Source organism: Typopeltis vanoorti, chromosome 16, assembly GCF_054136105.1.
Source record: "Typopeltis vanoorti isolate ZY-2024b chromosome 16, IOZ_Tvanoo_1.0, whole genome shotgun sequence".
Taxonomy (NCBI): Eukaryota; Metazoa; Arthropoda; class Arachnida; order Uropygi; family Thelyphonidae; genus Typopeltis; species Typopeltis vanoorti.
This window is the reverse complement of record NC_143564.1, coordinates 27,059,908-27,081,888: the sequence shown is the minus strand read 5'-3', so window position 1 is coordinate 27,081,888 and position 21,981 is coordinate 27,059,908. Positions and strand designations below refer to the sequence as shown.

General features: G+C 36.4%; 1 protein-coding gene across 2 annotated transcripts in view; it reads left to right on the top strand.

The window, feature by feature from the left end:
• The window catches only part of APC7 (anaphase-promoting complex subunit 7), a 238,375-nt gene that overhangs the window by 123,336 nt on the left and 93,058 nt on the right, over nt 1–21,981 (top strand). For both annotated transcript variants that reach the window (XM_090406349.1, XM_090406348.1), the window contains one exon: nt 14,720–14,861. In XM_090406349.1, coding sequence (XP_090262475.1) covers nt 14,720–14,861 — 142 coding nt within the window. The remainder of the gene's footprint in view (nt 1–14,719; nt 14,862–21,981) is intronic.

Below are 21,981 nucleotides of genomic sequence, written 5' to 3'. Positions count from 1 at the left end.
ATTTTCACAATCGTTTATTGACACTAGCCAACAGTTTAAATGTGACTAATGAGGATAAACCACACTTAGATTGGGCTGTATTCCAACAATTTAGACAAGGTGTTAGGCAAGAATTAAGAGAAACAGCCTATAAGAAGAAAATTTCCACCTTAGAAGAGTGTCTCAAAAGTGTCAAGGAAAAAGAACAAATGTTAGGAGACCTTTATCCCTCATCCAGTGTAGGTCTTGTAAATGTTGTAAATAAGACTGGTTGTTCCTTGAACCAATCTGAAGTTGAAAAGAAAAATAAGGATGAAAAAGGAAAGGGAAAGAATATTGGAGAAAGTCCAAGTAGTATTAATTGCATAACTGAAAGTAAAGAACAATTTGACAAAAGGCTGATGACAGAAGTGAAAACCCTAATTCACCAGGAAGTAAATAGGTTAAATCAGCCAATAATGGATAGTCTTAATGAGGTTGTGAGACAATTATCAGCTATTACTTTGAAGTCTCAAGAAAACCGAAACCCCACAACTGATAAAATTAATGAGATAATTAAACATGAAGTGGAAAAACAAAGTCAACCCATTTTAACTAGTCTAGATAAGGTAATTCAAGGGCTAGATAATGTTAAACAACAGATGTCTATTATCCCTCAATCTAAGACAGAGACAGAACAAAGAAATCCTCCAAAATGTTATAATTGCAACAAAGTTGGACATTATGCCAGGAATTGTTTCCATAACAAGGGAAACTACTCTAATAGCAGATGGGACTCAAAATTTGGATACATACCCCACAGAAGAAATAATAGAATTCAGAAACACCAAGCACCTAATGAAAGAATGATGAGAATTAGAGGAGATATCCTGGGCTCTAAATGTGACATCTTATTAGATACAGGATGCAATGCCTCTACCATTAGAATGGATTATTTCTTAACCTTGAAGAACAAATTATGGAAAAGCACTGCCAAGATGAGAGAACCTGTAAGAATTAATACTCTCTCAAACTCAAGCTTCATGGCATATGAGAAACTTCATGCAAGGATATACCTACCAGAATTTGGACTATGTGTGTGGCAAGATTTACTTGTTGTCCCCACTACATCCAACTTAAGCCCCCACATTTTAGGAACAAATTTTTTAGCAAGGTATCAATTCTCCTGTGATTTTTCTAAGAGGGAAGTATCCCTGATGAACAAGAAGAGATGTACCAGAAGAAATGGAAATCATGATTATGATAGGACTAGACACCAGACAAAGCAGTTTAAATTGCCATATGAATTGAGACCATCTACTAAAGAAAAGTCATCTGTAAGTCAATTAACTAAAAAGGATTGTGATGTGAATTCTGATGTGCTATATCAGACTGAAACACTGCAAGATACTAGTGAGCCATCACAACAACAAATATCCATGCCTAATTCAGATATTGGCACTAATAATCAACATATAATTAAAGTAAATTTTGTCAAGGTAACTTAAGTAATAAAATTAGAAATTTGGGAAGTCAGTGGAGATACAAAAGAATGAGTGATCACAGAAGAAGGACTAAAGAAACAAATTACCAAGATGATAAACAACTGAAGATAAATATTAGTGACAGAAAACAGAACTTCTGCCCTGAAAGGACAATATCACATAAGTGTAGCAATCAAAATTCTCCCTATGATAAAAACAACAAGAACTTAAATGGAGAAGTGCAGAAAGGTAAATACATAGACTGTAATAAAAAATTTAATCATGTTCAAACAAAGTGCTGTTTAAGATCTTGGAAGGGAGATAAGAAGCCAGTTTTCTCCACTTGTGAGTCTCGTGTGAAAAATTTTTCTTTAAAGAAAAATTTTTCAAAGGAAGAGTAAGTCTTTGTTGGATTCTGAATATATAGAGATTGGAGTAATTATTATTAGCTTCAGAATCCAACATGATCTTCCATCACATAAGCTAAACTTGTAATTATTTAATGTAAATAACTTATTTTATAATTTAATATTCATATAACTACCTTAATTTTGTCTAATATTTAATTATTTAATCAAGATATATGTATTAATAATGAAAAGACTGTATTAAATATTATTAAGCTATTTTAATTATTACTATGTTAATATTATAAGAACTTGTATTTGATAATTTAACTGTGCATTATTTGAAATGTAAATATTCTCTATTTATTCCTGTTTGTAAAGTTTAACGTTATGTAATAGCTCAATTTTATTATATTTTGTTTTGTTGTCATGGAAATGTATGTAAGTGAGCGAGCACATTTTGGAACACCACGTGAGGTTTATTGAAAAGAGTTTTAGAAAGAAATCACGAGAAGAATTTAGGCGGGAAGAATGGATATAATAAGGGAAGAACGTGGAAATTATTTATTAGAGATTTATAAGAGAGAGATTGGAATCGGAGCATTTGGGAATCACAGTGCGATAATAGCGAGTCGGCAAGTCACTCAAGCAGCTAAATAAAGTCTACTAGTTGAGAGGCGGTTAGCTAATAAGTTGTAGAATAACAATTATAGCTACAGAAAACAGCTGAGTGACTACTAAATAGACTAGCAATACTTGAGTTGAGATTTAATTTCAGGGCCGACCTTTCAAGGACACACGGAAACTTGAAGCATAGCACGAAGTAACTAGAGAATAATTAGAAGCAACAAAGTTGAGTTTAATGATAGCGGTGTTAGAATTATGGTACCTAAAGAATTAAATTGATGTCGAAGGAGTAGGCAACTGTGAATATTAAACTTCAAGTTAAGGAATTATTGTGTGTTACCTTAGTACAAGAGTTGTTAGTAGAACACTGAATTAGTTAAGTGATGTCAAATGTAGTGCAAGCGATTTGATCTGTGCAAGAACGTTTGATTGTGTGTATTGTGACCGTTAATTAATCCAGTTACTTCACGGAAGAATTATTTTAATGAGCACCGATTATTGTTAAAAGTGTTTACGGTTATAAAAAGTGTTTGTGTATAAGTTGATGAAGATAGAAGATTATTGGTAAGATTATTCCAACCTTTAATATTCCTATACAGAGAAGTTTGAGAGTTTCATCCTAGAATTTCCTTATACTAACAATAACTATTGAGGAAGTTAGCTAAAGTGTAAATTTAAAAGTGTTTGTTTGTGAAGAGGTATTACTGCAATTTTTGTTGTATTTGGAACTTAAGGAAATGTAAGAAGACTGTATTAGAGATAACTGATTTACCATTGTCTGAATTTGAATGATTGTACTTATCAGAGAAGCTAAAATGTTTGTGATATTTTAATTACTGATTTGAATTTAAGTGTAAAGTTTGTGATTCTAAATTAAATGTTTGTTTTTGTTCATCTAAAGTTGTATTTTGCCTGAATCTCTTTTACTGCACCATTCATAAAATATTCGAACCAAAGCAGAAGAGATAATTGCCCGTTTACATGGCGCGATACACAGAGCCAAACGACAACTGGAGCGTATGCAAAAATGTGTGTTGAACGTACCGACAAATAACCGGCGGAAGTCTGTGACGGCAAAAATTAGAATGTACGTAAACGTCAATAAAATGAAGGAGCGAGTGCTGTATGGGGATTCGCTATTAAGAGGCGTAATAATTGAGAGTTTAACGAAGTCATACCAGCCGGGTGCGAACATAAAGGACGTCAGCGAATCTATTCGACTGCAAAAACAGAGGGTGAAAGAGATGATAATAGTGGCAGGAACGAATGATTTGAAAGAGGACAAAATGGAAATGATAGAGGATGTGAGGGAGTTGTTTGAGGTAGCAAAAGAGAAGAGTGAGAGAGTTAGGATGGTGAGTATCTTACCGCGGTATGACAGCGAAGTGTTTAGAAGGAGGGCCATAATTGCCAATGACTTTATGCGTGGGTTATGCATGGAGAGTGGTGTGGAATTTGTGGATGTGTGGAATGAGTTCGATGGGCGAAAGGACTTATATAAGATGGATGGGTTACATTTGAATGGAGTTGGTGTACGGAGACTTGAAAGAGTGTTGATGAATGATGTGGAAGTGGATGTACAGACTCAGGGAAACTAGATTTATTAAGAAGGGGGGGGAGTAGATATGCAGACTTTAGGGGGGGCAGTTAAGTGTATGAATGAGTATATTACGCCCGGGCGAGTACGACGGACAACAAATCAGAATGGGATAATTAGTATAAGGAATCAAAGTAGGGATGGGACAAATGGGCTTCTGCGATTCATGTACACTAATGCCAGGAGTATTAGGAACAAGAAGGAAGAGTTTTTGGCCATGGTTGGCACTTCCAGGCCACAGGTTGTCGGTATTAGTGAAACATGGCTGACAGAGGATGATAAAGCTAGTGGGATTGAATGCGATGGGTATAGCGTGTTCAGGAGTGACAGGGTGAATAAAAAGGGGGGAGGAGTGTTATTGATGATAGCTGATGAGCTTCAGCCAAGGAGTATAGAATTTGAACTGCAGGATGGGGAAAAAAGCACATTTGAGGCTGTTTGGTGTGAGATACAATCTAGCAGAACAAAATATACAATTGGGTGCTGCTATAGACCGGGTGATGGAGTGGATGGTGGGAATAGTATGCATAAGCAAATAGAAGAAATGAATGGAAGGAGGGTAATTATTATGGGTGATTTCAATTATGGTAACATTGACTGGAAAGAGGAGAGGGCACATGGGAGGAAGGAATTGGATTTTATGCAGTTATTAAGGGACAACTATCTACGGCAACATGTATTGGAAAATACCAGGGGACAGAGAGTGCTGGACCTAGTAATTGCAACTGAGAATGTAGCTGTAACGAACATGACCATGTTGCCACCAATTGGTGAGAGTGACCATAAGGTCATGACTTGGGAGGTGGCTAAAGGAGTCGAATTTACAATTAAGACAGGGTATATGTGGAATTACCGGGCTGGTAAGTATGACAAGCTTAGGTGTGTGCTTGGCTCAATGCCATGGCATGTAAAACTGCAAGGGCTGGATGTTGATGGTGCATGGGAGGTGGTTAAGAACTGTTTGCAGGAGGCAATGGTTGACTGTATACCAAGAGTCCGAATAATAAATCAGGTAGGGGTTAAATGGATGAATAACACTATTAAGCTTGAGCTGCAAAAAAAGAAACAATTGTGGAGGGAATTTAAGGAGAAGGGTGACCATCAGGTGGATGAACAGTATAAAGCTCAGGCCAGGATGGTAACAAGGGTGGTAAGAAAAGCAAAAGCAGATTACGAAAGGAAATTGGCCATGCAGGCTAAAGAGAATCCCAAACAGTTTTTTCAATATGTTGCAAGTAAAAGGAAAAATGCTCATGGTAGAATGATCTTAAAAAATGCTGAGGGTAGGGAGGTAACTGAATCAGTCGATGTTGTGGAATTACTGAGCGAGCACTTTGCAAGAGTATATCATCCAGGTGGTGGCTTTGCAGAAATGGAGGAACCAACAGCTTATACTGGAATTGTGATGAATGAGGTAGAGGTAACTAGTCTATTACAGAACCTCAATGTCAATACATCTGTGGGATTGGATGGTATACCAGCTCGTGTCGTACGTGAAGCGGCCAAAGAATTGTCAGTGCCCTTGACCATTATGTTTAATTTGAGCCTCAGGACTGGGTCAGTCCCAAGGGGGTGGAAAGAGGGGAAAATAGTTCCACTGCACAAAGGTGATTCCAAGGCTGCTGTTGAAAATTACCGGCCAATCAGCATAACAGGAATCATTATCAAGGTCTTAGAGAAAATAGTCAAGAGGAAAATACAAGATTGGATAGAAGAAAATGGGATACTGTATCGGGGACAGCATGGTTTTGTGAAGGGTAGGTCATGCCTCAGTAACTTGCTCACGTATTATAACACAGTGACGGCTGAACTGGATAAGGGTAATGGGTTTACAGTGATTCTGCTGGACCTTGCTAAGGCCTTTGACAGGGAATTACCACATGGAAATAGAATACCACATGGAATTCTAATCAGTAAATTGCAGCATATGGGAATGGACATAGGGTTGGTGAGATGGATAGGAGGGTGGTTGACGGAGAGATATCAGAGAGTGGTTTACTCAGGAGTAGAGTCCACTAGACGGCCTGTGACTAGTGGTGTACCACAAGGATCTGTTCTTGGACCACTGCTGTTTAATTTGTTCATAAATGATATAGGAAAGGATCTGAGAGGAACAGTTCATTTGTTTGCGGATGATGCGAAGTTGGGTAGGGCAATAGTGAATGCAGATGACGTCAAAATTTTGCAGGATGATTTGGATAGATTGGAGGTCTGGGCTAGGGAGAATGGATGTCAATTTAATGTGGCAAAATGTAAGGTTATGCATTTTGGGGTGAAAAGATGGGAGGCAGTTTACTGCATTGGTGGAACCGTGCTCCAGGAAATTGATGAGGCACGAGATTTAGGAGTGTTGGTGGATAAGGAATTGAAATTTAGGGGACACATTGCAAAAGTGGCCAAATCAGCTCATCAAATCACTTGGTTGCTGAAGAATACGTTGACAAGCAGAGACAAGCAGGTTATTGTTCCTCTGTATCGAGCCTTGATAAGACCTCATCTCGACTACTGTGCTCAGATTTGGTCACCTAGGTTTCTTCTTGATGGGGAGGAGGTGGAGAGGATCCAGAGGCGAGTGACCAAGATGATAGCAGGTCTGTGGAATGAACCGTATGAGAACAGGTTGAGGATTTGTGGGTTGCAAAAATTGGTTGATAGGCGGAGGAGGGGAGATATGATTGAGACATTCAAATTACTGAAGGGTTTCTATAAAATTAATTCAGAAGATATTTTTGAGAACAGGGCTGGTTGTGGGAGGACTAGGGGACATCCATGGAAACTGGGCAAAAGTGTGGTTAGTAAAGGTGTTAGAGCTGGGTTCTTTACTTTTAGAGTAGTGAATGAGTGGAATGCGCTCCCTGAGTCTGTGGTGGATGCTGTGACAGTGAATGAGTTTAAGGCGAGGTATGATAGATACTGTATGAATGTCGAATAGTTGTGATGAAAATGATTTGGGGCCTCCCTCGATGAGTCTAATGACTCCCTGGAGTTGCCCGTAATAATAATAATAATAATAATAATAATAAATAAGTTAAATATACTCGGCCAGTATATATAATAACAACATATAAGAGAAGGGTTGTTAAGAGTTGGTTTACCTTCAATTCTTGAACTAATTCAGATGTAAAGTGGCGCAGTCTTTAAATATAAATTTTCTTTATATTTGAATTAGAAATCAACTTACAACTTATCAATTGTAATCATGTCGGATCTAAAGTATAGATTAAGAACAAGTAGGATCCAACAAAATCTATCAATTTTGTTGGATCCTACTTGTTCTTAATCTATACTTTAGATTAAGGGCCCCTACCTAGGGTTACAAGGAAAAATAAAGGATTCAATCCTCTGGCAAAGGGAAGCAGCTTTGTCAGTACTGACACAAGGTTGAAGTCTCATGATGACGGTAAAGCTTGTGATTAGAAAATTGCAGATGGCAATACAGTTTATTGTGTACGTCTGTAATACTGCAGAGCAGAAAGCAAATGGAGAAACTACTGCTCTATTCTCTCTCCAGACTAACTACCATGGCTAGCAAATCTACACAAATGGCCCCGAGTTACCGGCGTCCCTTAAATGGGACAGGGGTGCGAAGAATCCCTGGGCTCAACATGGTGCGCTCAGTAAAACTAGGAACCTGGAATGTCAGAACCTTGTATGAAGCAGGTAAGCTAAGAAATGCTATCCAAGAAATGAAAAGACTTGAAATTGGAATTTTAGGAATGAGTGAAGTTAGGTGGCCAGGATCAGGCAAAACTCAAGTCAATGACATGACAATGTATCACTCTGGAAGTTGTGAAAACAACCATCAAAACGGAGTTGGAATAATAATAAACAAAGATATCAATAAGTCACTGTTGAGCTTCATCCCTTACTCAGATAGGATGATGTTATTAAAACTGAAAGGACAACCACTAGATGTTAATCTTATACAAGTCTATGCCCCTGCTGCTGACAAGAGTGATACCGAGATTGATGAATTTTATGATCAATTAAAAGAACTAATGAAAAACACAAAGCATGATATTAACATAGTTATGGGTGATTTCAATGCTAAAGTTGGGAAAGGTAGAAGTGGAGATGTAGTTGGTGAACATGGACTGGGCACAAGAAATGAGAGAGGTGACCGTCTTTTTCAATTCTGCCAGGAAGAGGAGCTAATAATCACAAACACATGGTTTAAGCTACCACCTCGAAGATTGTATACCTGGCGATCACCACAGGATAATAATGGGAATATAGTCAGAAACCAAATTGATTACTTACTAATTAATCAACGATTTCGAAGTTCTATAAAGAGTACAAAAACCTATCCTAGTGCAGATATTGCTTCTGATCATAACCTACTGGTGGCAGAGTTACAACTTAGACTGAAAGCTATGCTTAAGAAACATCAACAAAAAAGGTTTGATTTGGGAAAATTAAAAAACACAGAGATAAGAAGCAAATTGAGTCAAGATCTGAATCAAGAGCTAGCACGTATCAAGAATGATGACATCATGAGGGTTGATGAATCATGGGACAAATTGAAATCTGTCTTCTTAGAGAAATGTACCAATACCTTATGTCCTAATAGAGCGGTAAAAAAGAAAGATTGGATGACTGATGAAATTCTTTCTCTCATGGATCAATGCAGATCATATAAAAATCATAATCCAACAAAATATACAGAGGTTCAGAAAATTATTAAACACAAGATCAAAAAAGCAAAAGAAATCTGGATGAATGAAAAATGTAAAGAAATAGAAATTCTACAGGAGAAACATGACAATTTTAATCTACACAAAAAGATGAAAGAGACCTCAGGTATATATAAGAAAAAACAATTCTGTATCCTTCGAAACAAAAAGGGAGAAATTATATCCAAAAAGAATGACAAAATACAAGAATGGGTGAAATATATAGAAGAACTCTTTACTGATAACAGACAGAACCCAGAAAATACTTATGAACATATGGAGGGTCCATGCATTCTAAAATCAGAGGTGGAATGTGCATTAAACTCAGCTAAAAATGGTAAAGCCCTGGGACCAGATAGAATACCAGCAGAAATAGTAAAGTTATTAGAAGGTGACAACATTAACATATTAGTAAAGCTATTTAATAAGATCTATGATACAGGCATAATCCCTCAAGACTGGTTATAGTCGATGTTCATCATGCTACCTAAAAAAGTAAATGCGAAAACTTGTAATGACTATAGAATGATCAGCCTTAATGAGTCACGTTCTCAAAATGTTTCTGAAAATAATTCAAAAAAGAATATACAGAAAATGTGAAGACACCATCAGTGATACCCAATTCGGCTTTAGAAACTGCTTGGGAACAAGAGCGGCCCTTTTCTGTTCTCAGATCTTATTTCAAAAATGTATTGACCAAAACAAGGTAATATTCATTTGCTTCATCGACTTCGAGAAAGCATTTGACAAAGTCCAACATGCTAAAATGATTGTACTATTAAAAAGAATTGGATTAGATGGTGAAGACATCAGGATCATTGAAAACTTATATTGGAACCAAAAGGCATCTGTTCAAGTTGATGACATTATTACAGACTCCATTAACATCAAACGAGGAGTAAGGCAAGGATGTGTGCTGTCACCTCTTCTTTTTAACATCTACTCAGAAGCCATATTTCAAAAAGTCTTGGAAGGAAGAAAGGAAGGGATTAGTGTAAATGGTGAAATCATCAGTAACATCCGATATGCCGATGATACAGCTCTTCTGGCTGACAATATTCAGGATCTTCAAAATCTTTTGGAACTAAGAAATGCAGAGAGTGAAAAAATGAGATTAAAAATAAATATCACCAAAACTAAATTCATGGTCATAAGTAAGAAACCAATTCTTAATTTAGCACTTTCTTTAAATAGGAAACAAATAGAAAGAGTGGCAAAGTTTAAATATCTCGGATGATGGTTAAATGAAGATTGCAATCCAGAAATGGAAATAAAAGTTAGAATTGAAATGGCAAGAAAAAATTTTCTCTTGATGAAATCAACACTGTGTAACCACAGTTTAAACTTAGAGCTTAGAGTACGCATGGTTAAATGCTATGTATGGTCTGTACTGCTGTACGGTGCAGAAACTTGGACCTTGAAGACAACATCAATAAAAAGACTTGAAGCCTTTGAGATGTGGTAATACAGACGAATGTTAAAAATCCCATGGACAGCAAAAACGTCCAATCAGGAAGTACTGGAACAAATGGGGAAATCACGTGAACTTTTAGATATCATAAAAAGAAGGAAAACTGCATATCTTGGTCACCTACTTCGTAATGAAAAATATAAGATACTTCAATTGATTATAAAAGGAAAGATAAATGGAAGAAGAGGACAAGGAAGACGAAGAAAATCTTGGCTGGCAGATATCAGACAATGGACTGGTATGAACATATATACTATATTATATAGGGTGGGGGAAAGGTGAAAGGGTTGATTATTTATATAGGGGGGAAGGGGAAAGGGGGTTGCCCCTTTCCCCTTCCCCCCTATATAAATAATCAACCCTTTCACCTTTCCCCCACCCTATATAATATAGTAATATAATATATATGTTTATATATATATTACGAGGGGAAAAACAAAAAAAAAAACGGGTTTTTCTAATTTAATTCTCCCAAATTGCCTACCTCCCCCCTTCACACACTCAGTAGTTTTCGGACATCGCATAAAGAAGAAAAGCCGCAACATCTGGAAAAAGGTATGTGTAAATTTCTCTTCCTTATTCTACATATACTTTTGGTAAACTTACATCCACATTGCCCTAAGAATCCGTGAGTAAATAGCCAATGACATTTAAACAGGGGCACTCCTAAACTGAAGCAGGCAAAATAGCCGTAATTTAATTGCTATAATTGTATTTTTTATTAGTTATTGTTGTTAATCTCTTACTGTGCTTAATTTATAAATAAATTTTATCATAGGTATTTATGTGTGGGAAAAAACATAGTGTATAAAACATAGTTCAGTGCTATCCATGGTTTCAGGTAACCACTTGGGGTCTTGGAACGTATCTCCACTGATGAGGGGAGAAGGAAACTACTGTAATTTTTTTCTCTGTGATCAACTGAATCAAGATAGATTTTCTAATCAAAACTCCCCTGAAGATGACTCACATATTTGCAACATAGTATTCTTTTTCTTTTCGTAGGGGTGCTTAAGGGCCAAAGTGGAGAACCGACCTGTGTTTCTGACTTAATGTCCAATCCTCACCTTCTCGTGTTGCACCCTGTTAGGTATCTACCTGGATACTGAACAAACGAAGATGGGCTGGCAATTTGGGATTTAGCTGACCAAATTGTATTCTTACTGGTTAAACCAAAATACAAAATGATGGTACAACATGACAAAATATCATGCCGGCTGGGTCATCGCCCTTTTAAACAAGGTCCCTGTTGTTTTCGTCAGGGAACCAGGGCGAACAGCGAAAAGTCAGCTACTGGAACAAATCTGAAAACACACCCAACTCAACATCACCAGAGTTAAAGATCGATACTATCAACATAAGAAGCCTGAATGGCAAAGAAATGGCGCTAGCTGAGGAATTAGATAAGTACCAGATCAACATAATAGGGGTGACTGAAACAAAAAAGACAAAAACTGGTGAGATCTTTCTGAGCAATAAATACAAAATGTTATATTCAGGAAATGACAATCAAGGAAAAGGAGTAGCCATAGTATTCAACACAAAATACGAGGCTAATCTTCTTGAATGGTAGGCAGTCTCAAGTAGAGTAATGTGGGCAAATATAAGAATGGGGAACTGGACAATGAGACTTATTTGTGCCTATGGTTCCACAGAAGGTTCTAGTTCTACTAAGGTAGAAGTGGGGGAATTTTTTGCGGCTTTAGAAAAAGCAACTGACACAATAAAAAAGGAAAACTTGGTCCTTGTTAGGGATCTAAATAGCAGAGTAGGAAGTTATTGTCAGGCATACAAAAATATTTTGAGAAAATTTGGAGAAAAGAGCAAAGCTAATAATAATGGCAAATATCTGTTGGATTTCTGCTCAGCACATGTACTGGTTATTACTGACACCATGTTCCAACATAAAAATATGCACAAATTCACATGAAGAAAAGAGGCAAGGAATAAGAAAAGTCTCATTGGCTATGTTATTGTGGATAGTGATGCTTTCTCCCTGGTGCAGGACAGCAGAGTGTACAGAGGATTTGAAATTGGAAGTGATCACTATTTAGTCTTGAGCAGGATAAAATTGAATTTCACATTGAAAAGAATAACGTAAGAAAGTTTTAAAGTGATTAAAAATTGAACGAATCTCAGATGTGAACTGTAGACTAAAATACACAAAGATTATTGAAGAAAAAATGAAAGAGTTTGAGAAAAGGAACCAAACCTTGGAGATTCAGTGGCAAGCCTTGAAGAAACCTCTGATTGATTCAGCTAGAGAGGCATTTGTGAAGTTGTCTACAAGGATAGAAAAATTAAAACTCCATGGTGGACACAGGAAGTTAAAGAGGCAGTGAAGGAAAAGAAGAAAGCATATCAAAAGTTCCTGGCAAATAAGTCAGCTTGTGCTCTTAGAGAATACAGAGACAAATGTAAGAAAGCTAAACAGTGTGTAAAACTAGCTAAACAAAAGTCATGGGAGTACTTTGGCAAGAATATAGAAAATAAATATCAAGAAGGTGGCAAAATATTCTGGAGGTTGTTGAAGAAGCTTAGGAATGGAGGAAAGAGTGCTGTAAAAGGAGTTAGAGATGATAAAGGTGACATGAAAACAGGAGAAAAAGATATCCTTGAAGTATGGAGTAATTACTTTGAAAAACTGCTAAATGAAACAAGAAGTGAGGACAGCACAGTGGTAAAAAACACTGACCAAGCATGCAGTCAGGAATACATATCCATACTTGAAGTAGAAAAAGCCATCAAAGGCTTGAAATGTGGAAAGGCAGCAGTAGTAGATGATGTTCGACTAGAAATGCTGAAGTATGGTGGTATAAAAGTCTTACAGTGGCTGCACTGCATAGTTCAGAATGCCTGGACAGAGGGACGAATTCCTGATGATTGGAGTAGAGCTCTCATAGTACCCATATATAAAAATGAAAATAAAACTGAATGCGAGAATTATAGAGGTATTTCCCTACTGAGTGTTCTGGGTAAGATCTACTTGAGAAATGGTTGAGAAGAATTGTGGAAGAAAAGCTTGGTGAACAGCAAGCTGGATTCAGGTCAAATTGAGGCTGTCAGGATCAGATCATCACTTTATGACAAATAGTGGAGAAATCATGGGAATATAACAAAGATCTGTATCTAAGTTTTGTCGATTTGGAAAAGGCATATGACAGGGTGCCAAGAGAGAAGCTATTCAATACGCTACAGTTATATGGTGTCAATGGGGCATTATATCAAGCAATACTTAGTCTTTATTTGAGTTGTAAGTCAGCAGTTAAAATTTTTGGAAGTACAGGAAGATATTTTAATGTTAAATCTGGTGTGAGACAAGGATGTACATTATCCCCTCTGTTATTCATTATCTATATGAATCACATTATGATGGAAAGTGGTATTAAACATGATATCAAAATTGGAGATGTTAATGCCAGCTCTTTGCTTTATGTGGACGATGTTATACTTCTAAATAAATCTGCTAGGAGTCTGCAAGATTCCTTGACTAAATTTAATAACTGTTGTAATAGATATGGTATGAAGGTCAGCAATGAAAAGACTAAGACAATGAAAATAGGTAGAATCATTGAAAATGTCAACTGTGTTTTGAATGTGGAACAAGTAAAACATTTCAGCTACTTAGGCACGATTTTTACTGAAGATGGTAAATTAAATATGGAAATAGACAACAGAATCAACAAAGCTGGTATGGTAGGAAGTTGATTGAATAAATTCATATGGAATGAGAGAGAAATTAGTCGGAACACTAAATTAGCTGTATACAAGACAGTGTTCAAACCAGTTTTAACTTATGGATCTGAGAGCTGGGTCATAAGTAAAACACTTGACTAGAGACCACAGATATGAGAATCCTGAGAAAGATTAGAGTCTTGAACAGATGGCTTCAATGGCAATATCATATTAAAAAAGAGGATATTAGGAAAGAACTTGACATTGTCAGCATCCAGGAATGCGTTAGCAGAGCTAATCTCAGGTGGAATGATTATTTAAACAGAATGGGCGAGGAAAGATTAGCAAAACAAGTGTTCTCTGCCAGGTTGGCAGTTAAACAACCCAGAGGAAGACCAAGATATAGGTGGATTGTTACAGTACAAACTGCCTTAGACAACAGAAATATGAGATCTGATAATATTGGAGTCTTGACAAGTAACAGACTGATCTGGAGGAAAATTGTAGATAGGAAGTTACTAATGATGTAAATTTTTCATGTAGAAGTAGTCATATCCTGTATACCTGTTGAGGGTGCATGGCAGGAATTCGATGATGATGATTCGCATTCTAAAGCTAACTGCAATGATTTTTTTCAAATTAACAAGATTTCTATTGTTAATTTTTGAGAAGCAGGAAAGATAGTTAAATTATGATATTAATTTAAAATTTTCATTTTGCTGTACCATATTTCAACTTTAGTTTGCCTTTGTTCACTCTAGAAATAAGGATTTCATCTCATCTATGTGAAATGTTTTTTTTTTTTATTTACTGAGCTTACGTTGATTAAAACGTTTTTGTTTTGTTTGTTTAAAGTAATATTGCTTATAAAAAGGTTTCGCTTGCAGGCATGTATGATTAATCCACGTCATGTTGAAGCACTCTTGTTAAAAGGATCAGTCCTTTTAGAACTTAAAAGGGTTCAAGATGCAATCACTCATTTTGGGGAATGCTACAAAATTGCTCCTTACAGATATGAAGCACACAGAGGTATTTAAAAGATGATTACTTTCAATTATTATTATTATTTTGTTTAACTCACCTGATAACTGGGCTCCTTAGAATATCAGGCAGACCAAATATTGGGGTTCATTAGATGTATCAGATTTGCACTGTTGTAATTTTTATTTTTCAGTGGGTTATGTGTAACCAGTTAACTAGTGTTATCATTATTTATGAAAATTTTATGCATGTATTTCTCAGCTGTGTCTGTGATTGACTGTTGAAATTCGGTTTTGTCATTATGAATTTGAGTCATTTAAAGTTTGATATTAATTGTACCATTTTTAGTGGCAATATTTAGCCAAACAGTTTGAAATTATATGATTATGTGTAAGCCAAAAATAGTTCCATGTTTAAGTTGCTGTGATATTAATTGATGTTTTTCTATACAAGAATATTAATGCAAAGCATTTTTGTGAGTATCTTAGATCATTGCAATACTTGGGGCTTAGTGCACAAGGCATACAATATAAAAACTGAACATCTTGTAGGTTATGGACATGCAGTTGTGTGTAACAAAACAGTGATATGAATGGTTAAAGTATTTTTTTTTCTTCTTCCAGTACTATGGACAGAAGAAATACTCAGAAGTACTTACTAGTATTTAAACTAATGAGTAACAGATAACTTAAAAGAATAACTTAGAAACTTTTGTATATTGAAAATGGCTACAGGCCAATATATTGCTAATTGATGCATTGTTCTATGACTTCCACTTCTCCCAGTTTAAATTGCAAAACTCCTGACTTTTGATCTGTTTTCTGGGTCATTACAGTTGTGGAAGTTTCATATTTTGTAAAGGTCAAAATTATAACTTATTAAATTTTTGGTAAAGACACTAAACTAACTTTACATCATGCTGAATTTGACATGGTATCACTTTTTTAATTGTGTGCTTGAAGCACAACAATGATTTGTATCTTCACATATTTCAGTCTCTCAGTCATGTAAGCTTTGTTTGCTTACACTTGGACAGAAGATAAAACAAGAATATAATTTCTTGGTAACTTTAATTTAGTTTACAACCAAAAAAAAACTGCAATTTCAGTATAATACTATTACTGTCATTTTCCCATTCTCAACTTCAGATAGATTGCTCTTTTACAGTAACTTCATTATTCAGAAATTATTATTATTAATATCTGACCTCCATGGAATCAGACTTATTCTGGGAGGTACACAGAGCTCATCCAACTATGACTTAAACTGATTCCATGTGTCTATATTTACAACACACTCAGGCGATGCATTCCACTCACCAACCACTCATGTAAAGAACCTTCTCTTCATTCCTCTGCTCATACCTTTCTTACACCGTTTCCAGGACTTCTTGTTCTATCCTCCCATTCTATGAAAAATCTCTTCCATGTCAACCTGATAACAACTTCTGACTAACTTATATATCTCAATCATATCTACCCCACCCCACCTCCTATTCATAAGACTATGCAATTCACATTCTCTGAATCTGTCTTCATACTCCACATTCCTAAGACCATGACCACCTTTGTGAATCTTCTCTGGACCCTTTCTAACATATCCTCATCACCATGAAACCTGGTAACTAAATCTGTGCACAATAATCCATATGAGGCCTGATCAAAGCCTTATAAAGTGGCATCATAACCTCTTTATTTCTGCATCTCAGGGTCCTCTGCATCCTTGCCATTATCCAGTGTGACATCTTCAAAACCTGCGCAATGTGGCCCCTGAATTTCAGATCCTTACCACGACCACACCTAGATCTCTCATCTCCTCTACCTCCTTTAAAGTTTGCTCACCAAGTGTATACTTTGCTTTCCATTGTTGCTTACCAAATTTTAAACCTTATACTTTGCAACATTGAACTGTCAGTTCAATGTTGACAGTTCCACTTACTTGCCCATTCATGCAATCTATTCAAGTCCACTTGTAAGGCCATAACATTTGTTTGACTCTGCATTGCTCTTCCCAACTTTGCATCATCTGCAAACAGCTGCATATCACTAGTTAAACCATCCCGATACCAATACCAATATACCAATGTTGTTCAATTTATATATTTTTAATATATAAATTAAACAACAATGGTCCCAAAACTGACCCCTACAGCATACCACTAGTGACTTCCCTCTTTTGGGATACTGCATCCCCACATACAACTTTCTGATATCACCTATTTGACAGCCAGTCACTGATCCAACTCAGAGTCTGTTATCCAGCCCTATCTGTTTCAATTTATTTAACCGCTCATTGTGTGGCAGTCTATCAAAAGATTTTGCAAAATCTAAGTATACCACTGTATATGCATCTCCCTTGTCCAAGACATTTGTCACCTTGTTATAATGCATAAGTAAGTTAGTAAAACATGATCTCCCTTTAACAAATCCATGCTGACAACCACAGAGTATATTGCTATTATCAACCCATTTTTGTATCCTAATTTTTACTAATCTCTCTAGTACCTTCACCCCAACTCCAGATGTATGAATTGGCCTAAAATTTGTAGCCACAGCTTTATCAGATCTTTATGCAGTGGAAGAATTTTATCTTCTTTCCACTCCCTTGGAACCTGTGCTATTGTAAGATAAGACTTATTAAACAGGTATGCAAATGCTACTGCCAGTTCCCTGGAACATTCCCTTAAGACACATGGTGATATGCCATCAAATCCTGTCACCTTATTAACATCCAGTTGATTTCCTCATATACCTCCTGCTCACTCACAGTTAAGCCATCCTCTACACTTAAGTATCTCATAATTTCACTCTGATGCTGATATAACATCCTTATAAATATTTGATTATATAAAGAAACCTGTGGAGAATTCATGACTAAGTTTAACGCACATGAACCACAGTAGTAGGTTTTTTATTACGTAAATATTTCGTCCTAGGTATCTGAGGACATCATTAGTACAATAAGGCAATACTAGGAATGACAAAAGAAAGGGTGCATACATACAAAGGAATCCAAATTGCTTGCAGTGGCACGTTGTGGCCACTTATAAATCCTTATAAATAATCAGTGCAATACAATGTGTTCTGCAGCAGTCATCATTCTGTCATTTTCATCCATTAACATCATCTTACCATAATCATTCTTCCTTCTATTTGCCACATATCTAAAAAAAACTAGGGTTTTTTCTTCACCTGATTTGCCAATTTCCGCTCATATTGTGCTTTTGTTGTCCTTGCTGAGTCATTCTCCTGGCTTGCTCTTTACACTCATCATGTAACTGATTACCGTTATTCATTTTGTACTGCCTCCAAAGTGCCTTTTTCCAGATTTCATGCTTAAGCTCATCATTCATCCATTTTATACCTACCTTATTCAGCCTTTTAGCCTTCGGAATACATTCACACATTGATGCTGTTATGTATTTCTTTGCTGTTTCCCAAGCAGCATTTATTTCCTTAGTACTCAACTACTCGTTTCATGATATAGCTCCAAGCTTTCTCCTAAGCTTGTCATTATCACCAGCCTTATAATTCCACATATATCTTTTCCTCACAGAAGTCTGCATATGGTTAGCCACAACCCAGGTGATCACTTCATGATCACTTTCACCAACTGGAGGAAAGTGTGAACCCCCCCCCCCTCACAATTATATCCTCTGATGAAATGATCAGATCTAAAACTCTAGATTCTTGTGTGGTCTTCTTTACATGCTGCCTGAGATAGTTGTCTCTCAACAACTTATGAAATTCATTTTCCTTATTCCTTGATTTCAGAGATATGACTTATTGCAAGCTTTCTAACCTCTTTGAATAAAGGAAGTAGCAGTGTTATTACTTTTATTTGGTAAAACCATTCTGTTTGTGATATCCCACAGCATTGTGCTAGGAGAAATATGAAATGCTTAAAAATTGGGTGGTAAACACTTTTTTTCCACTACATAATTCAGAGTAGAGTACACTACTTACATGGAGTAGAGTACTCATTGTGCTCATTTGTAGGTGGGCAAGTCTATACCATCTACAATTGGATATAGAGGTACATCCTCTTTATGAATTTTTGGAAGTCCATTAATACAGGGGGTGTTGGAATTGTAGGGTACTGCAGCTCTTACACTATTCCACCCTAAAGAAATATGGTTGTATCGAACCATCTCTCATATGGGAAACACTCACCCAACCAAAGCCAATAGGTGGCATAATTATAGGACTTTAGGTCATCCTGTATCTCTTCTGTTCCATCTTTGTTACTGAAGTGTGCCTGCATACACATGTTTAATACCAGTGTATTAATCCCTGGAGATGACAATTTAACTTCAGTGAAATACAGGAAGTAATAATTATACATTTTTAGTTATTATGCAGTTTATATTATCTATTTCTTTAAACAACACGATGCTGGAGAATCAACATAGCCTAAACATCAGGATCACTGTTATTCACAGATTTATTTTCACGCAAGGCCCATAAGTTCAGCAAGTTAAAACTTAAACTAGCGAAGGAACTCAAATGGTTAGCCTTCCTTTAATGATGTATGGATAACAAAGTCATTCTCAATTGTCTAAAATTAAAACACCGGTGTCATTCAAATGAGGTGCTTCACATTTACAGGTGCACTAGCTTTGCCCTTATAGGAGTAAAAATTGGTGCAACATGCTCTATACTTGCCGACATCAACAAAGCTATCTGTGCACTGCAAGAGTAGCTTTCTACTATGCTGAATGTTAACCTTTGGACGATCCTCTTAGATGTCTTGAACGCATTAGCCACCAAGGAATTCATAAAAGTAAACTGTCGGCACATCAAAATGTTCGAAAACCTAACAAAAAAATTTACCAGTTCCTTCAAGACTGCCCCAAAACGTTAACCTGTCTGCAACAATCCTTGAAGCAGATACCATCAATGCACTCAGTTGCGACCAAAACTTCACCATTGCACCCAGACACATACCAATCAAAGATATCATGATCCAATTTGAGCTTGGAATCTATAACCTTTTGCCAGTGAGGCCAATAATATTAGGTTTGATGTAACCAATGTACTATCACAGGCAAAACCTCCTACAAGCAACTTGTCCAACAGAGAATATAAAGCCATTCTACATCTCAGAAATAACAAAAAAAAAAAAAAATGATAATCCTGAAAGCAGACAAAGGCAATGCGCCTATCATTTTAAACTATACAAATTATAATAAAAAACTAATCGCCCTTCTTAAAGGACTGATCCACTTACCACCAACTAAATTATGACCTCTATACGCAGAACATAGCCATTCATAGACTGCTAAAAAATGTCACTTTCCTGGCCAGCAGATGTGACCAATAATTTAAAACCTCGTAATTTCAGCCCCCACCACCCCATCCCTGTATTTATGGACTTCCAAAAATCCATAAATGTGATGCACTTCTATATCTAATTGTAGATGATATAGACTCACCCACCTACAAACTAGCTAAACATTTAGCCAAAGTGCTTTCTCTCACTGCTGGCAATACCTCGTCACATATCAAAAACTCAGCCTATTTTAAGTCCAGTATACAAGATCTCATGCTCTGCAACACTAACCTATATCTCAGTGCTCTTTCACTTCACTATGGATGGGCTATTTTGTTGGACAAGGAAAATTCTACAAACAGAGTACAACCATTGTATCCCCCCCCCCCCAGCTAATTATTTTTATTGAGACATTTGAAAAGAATGCCCTAAATTTTTCTCCCCTTTATGTGGATGATGTGTCTGCAAAATGACCATGTGGCCGGGACACCTTACACACTTTCCTGTCCAAATTTGAACAGCCAACATCCAAGAATCCAATTCGCAACAGAAATAGAAAATAACAATTTACCTTTCCTAGACACTCTAGTTACAAGACAACAAAATGGATCTCTGACCTTCATAGTCTACAGACCCCCCCCCCTTCTGCTCCCCACAAGTAAATAGGTCCATTAGTCATATCGCCTCCCCCTCTCAACAATTTGGTACTATAAAAAGCACGGGACAAAATTAAATTTTCCAGATAATTCACCCACATAAAAAAACACCTTTTTGACCAATTGCTACATCTCATACCAGATAAAAAGAATTTTAACACCACATCCCATTCCCCCCCCCCTTTTCAAACATAGATTACAGCAAATCCATCACCATCCCTTATGTTTGTGGCATATCAGAAAAGGTTGCCAAGATCTTAAAAAAAGCACAAATCTGATGACCACTTATAAACACATAGAAAAATAGCAACCCTTATCTGCTCCCTCAAAGACCAGCTACAACCTTTGGATGTACCCAGAGATACTAAGCACCTAGCAGCTGCAACCATTCATACTATGGCTGAACAGGTAGGACAGCCAACATTCATACATCAGAACACCAGGATTACATCCGTTTCCACCCCTACAGCCACTCAGGATTAGCAGACTATGCCCCAGATACTTGGCACAGGATCCGTTGCAAAAAAAAAAATACCTTACTCCACCAAAGCAAATTTACTAAATTTATTCTTATTACCAACTATCCCATCCTAAATAAATATGGTTGTATCAAACTGCCTCTCATATTGGAAACCATCATCAGCAGACATTCAGCTCAACAGACAAGAACACCCAACCAAAGCCAATGGGTGGCATAATTATAGGACTTCAGGTAGTCCTGTATCTCTCCTGTTACTGAGTGTGCCTGTGTGCACATGTTTAATATCAGTGTATTAGTCTCTGAAGATGCAATTTAACTTCAGCAAAATAATTAAACATTTTTTAATTGTTTAATTATTTAAATTAAACATTATACATTGAAAAATCAATGTATAAGCCTAAACACCAGGATACTCATTGTGCTACTTCATAAAAAAGGAAATGAAACTGAACCAGAGAATTACAGGATTTCCTTCTGAATGTTCCAGGAAAGATTTATGCAAGTATACTTGTGAAAGAGTAAAGAAAAATCACCTAATCAAAAAATTAGTAATGAACAACTGGACTTAGGTTAAACAGAGATTGCCAAGAACAAGTTTTTATAACAAATTGTCAGATAATAGGGATATATAATGAGTTCTCACAAAAAAGCACATAATAAGATGCCAAAGGAAAACTGTTTGAACACTTAATTTTCATGTTATAAAATGATATCTTTATATACAGCGATATATAGTGATATTTAAGTTTGTACACATGAA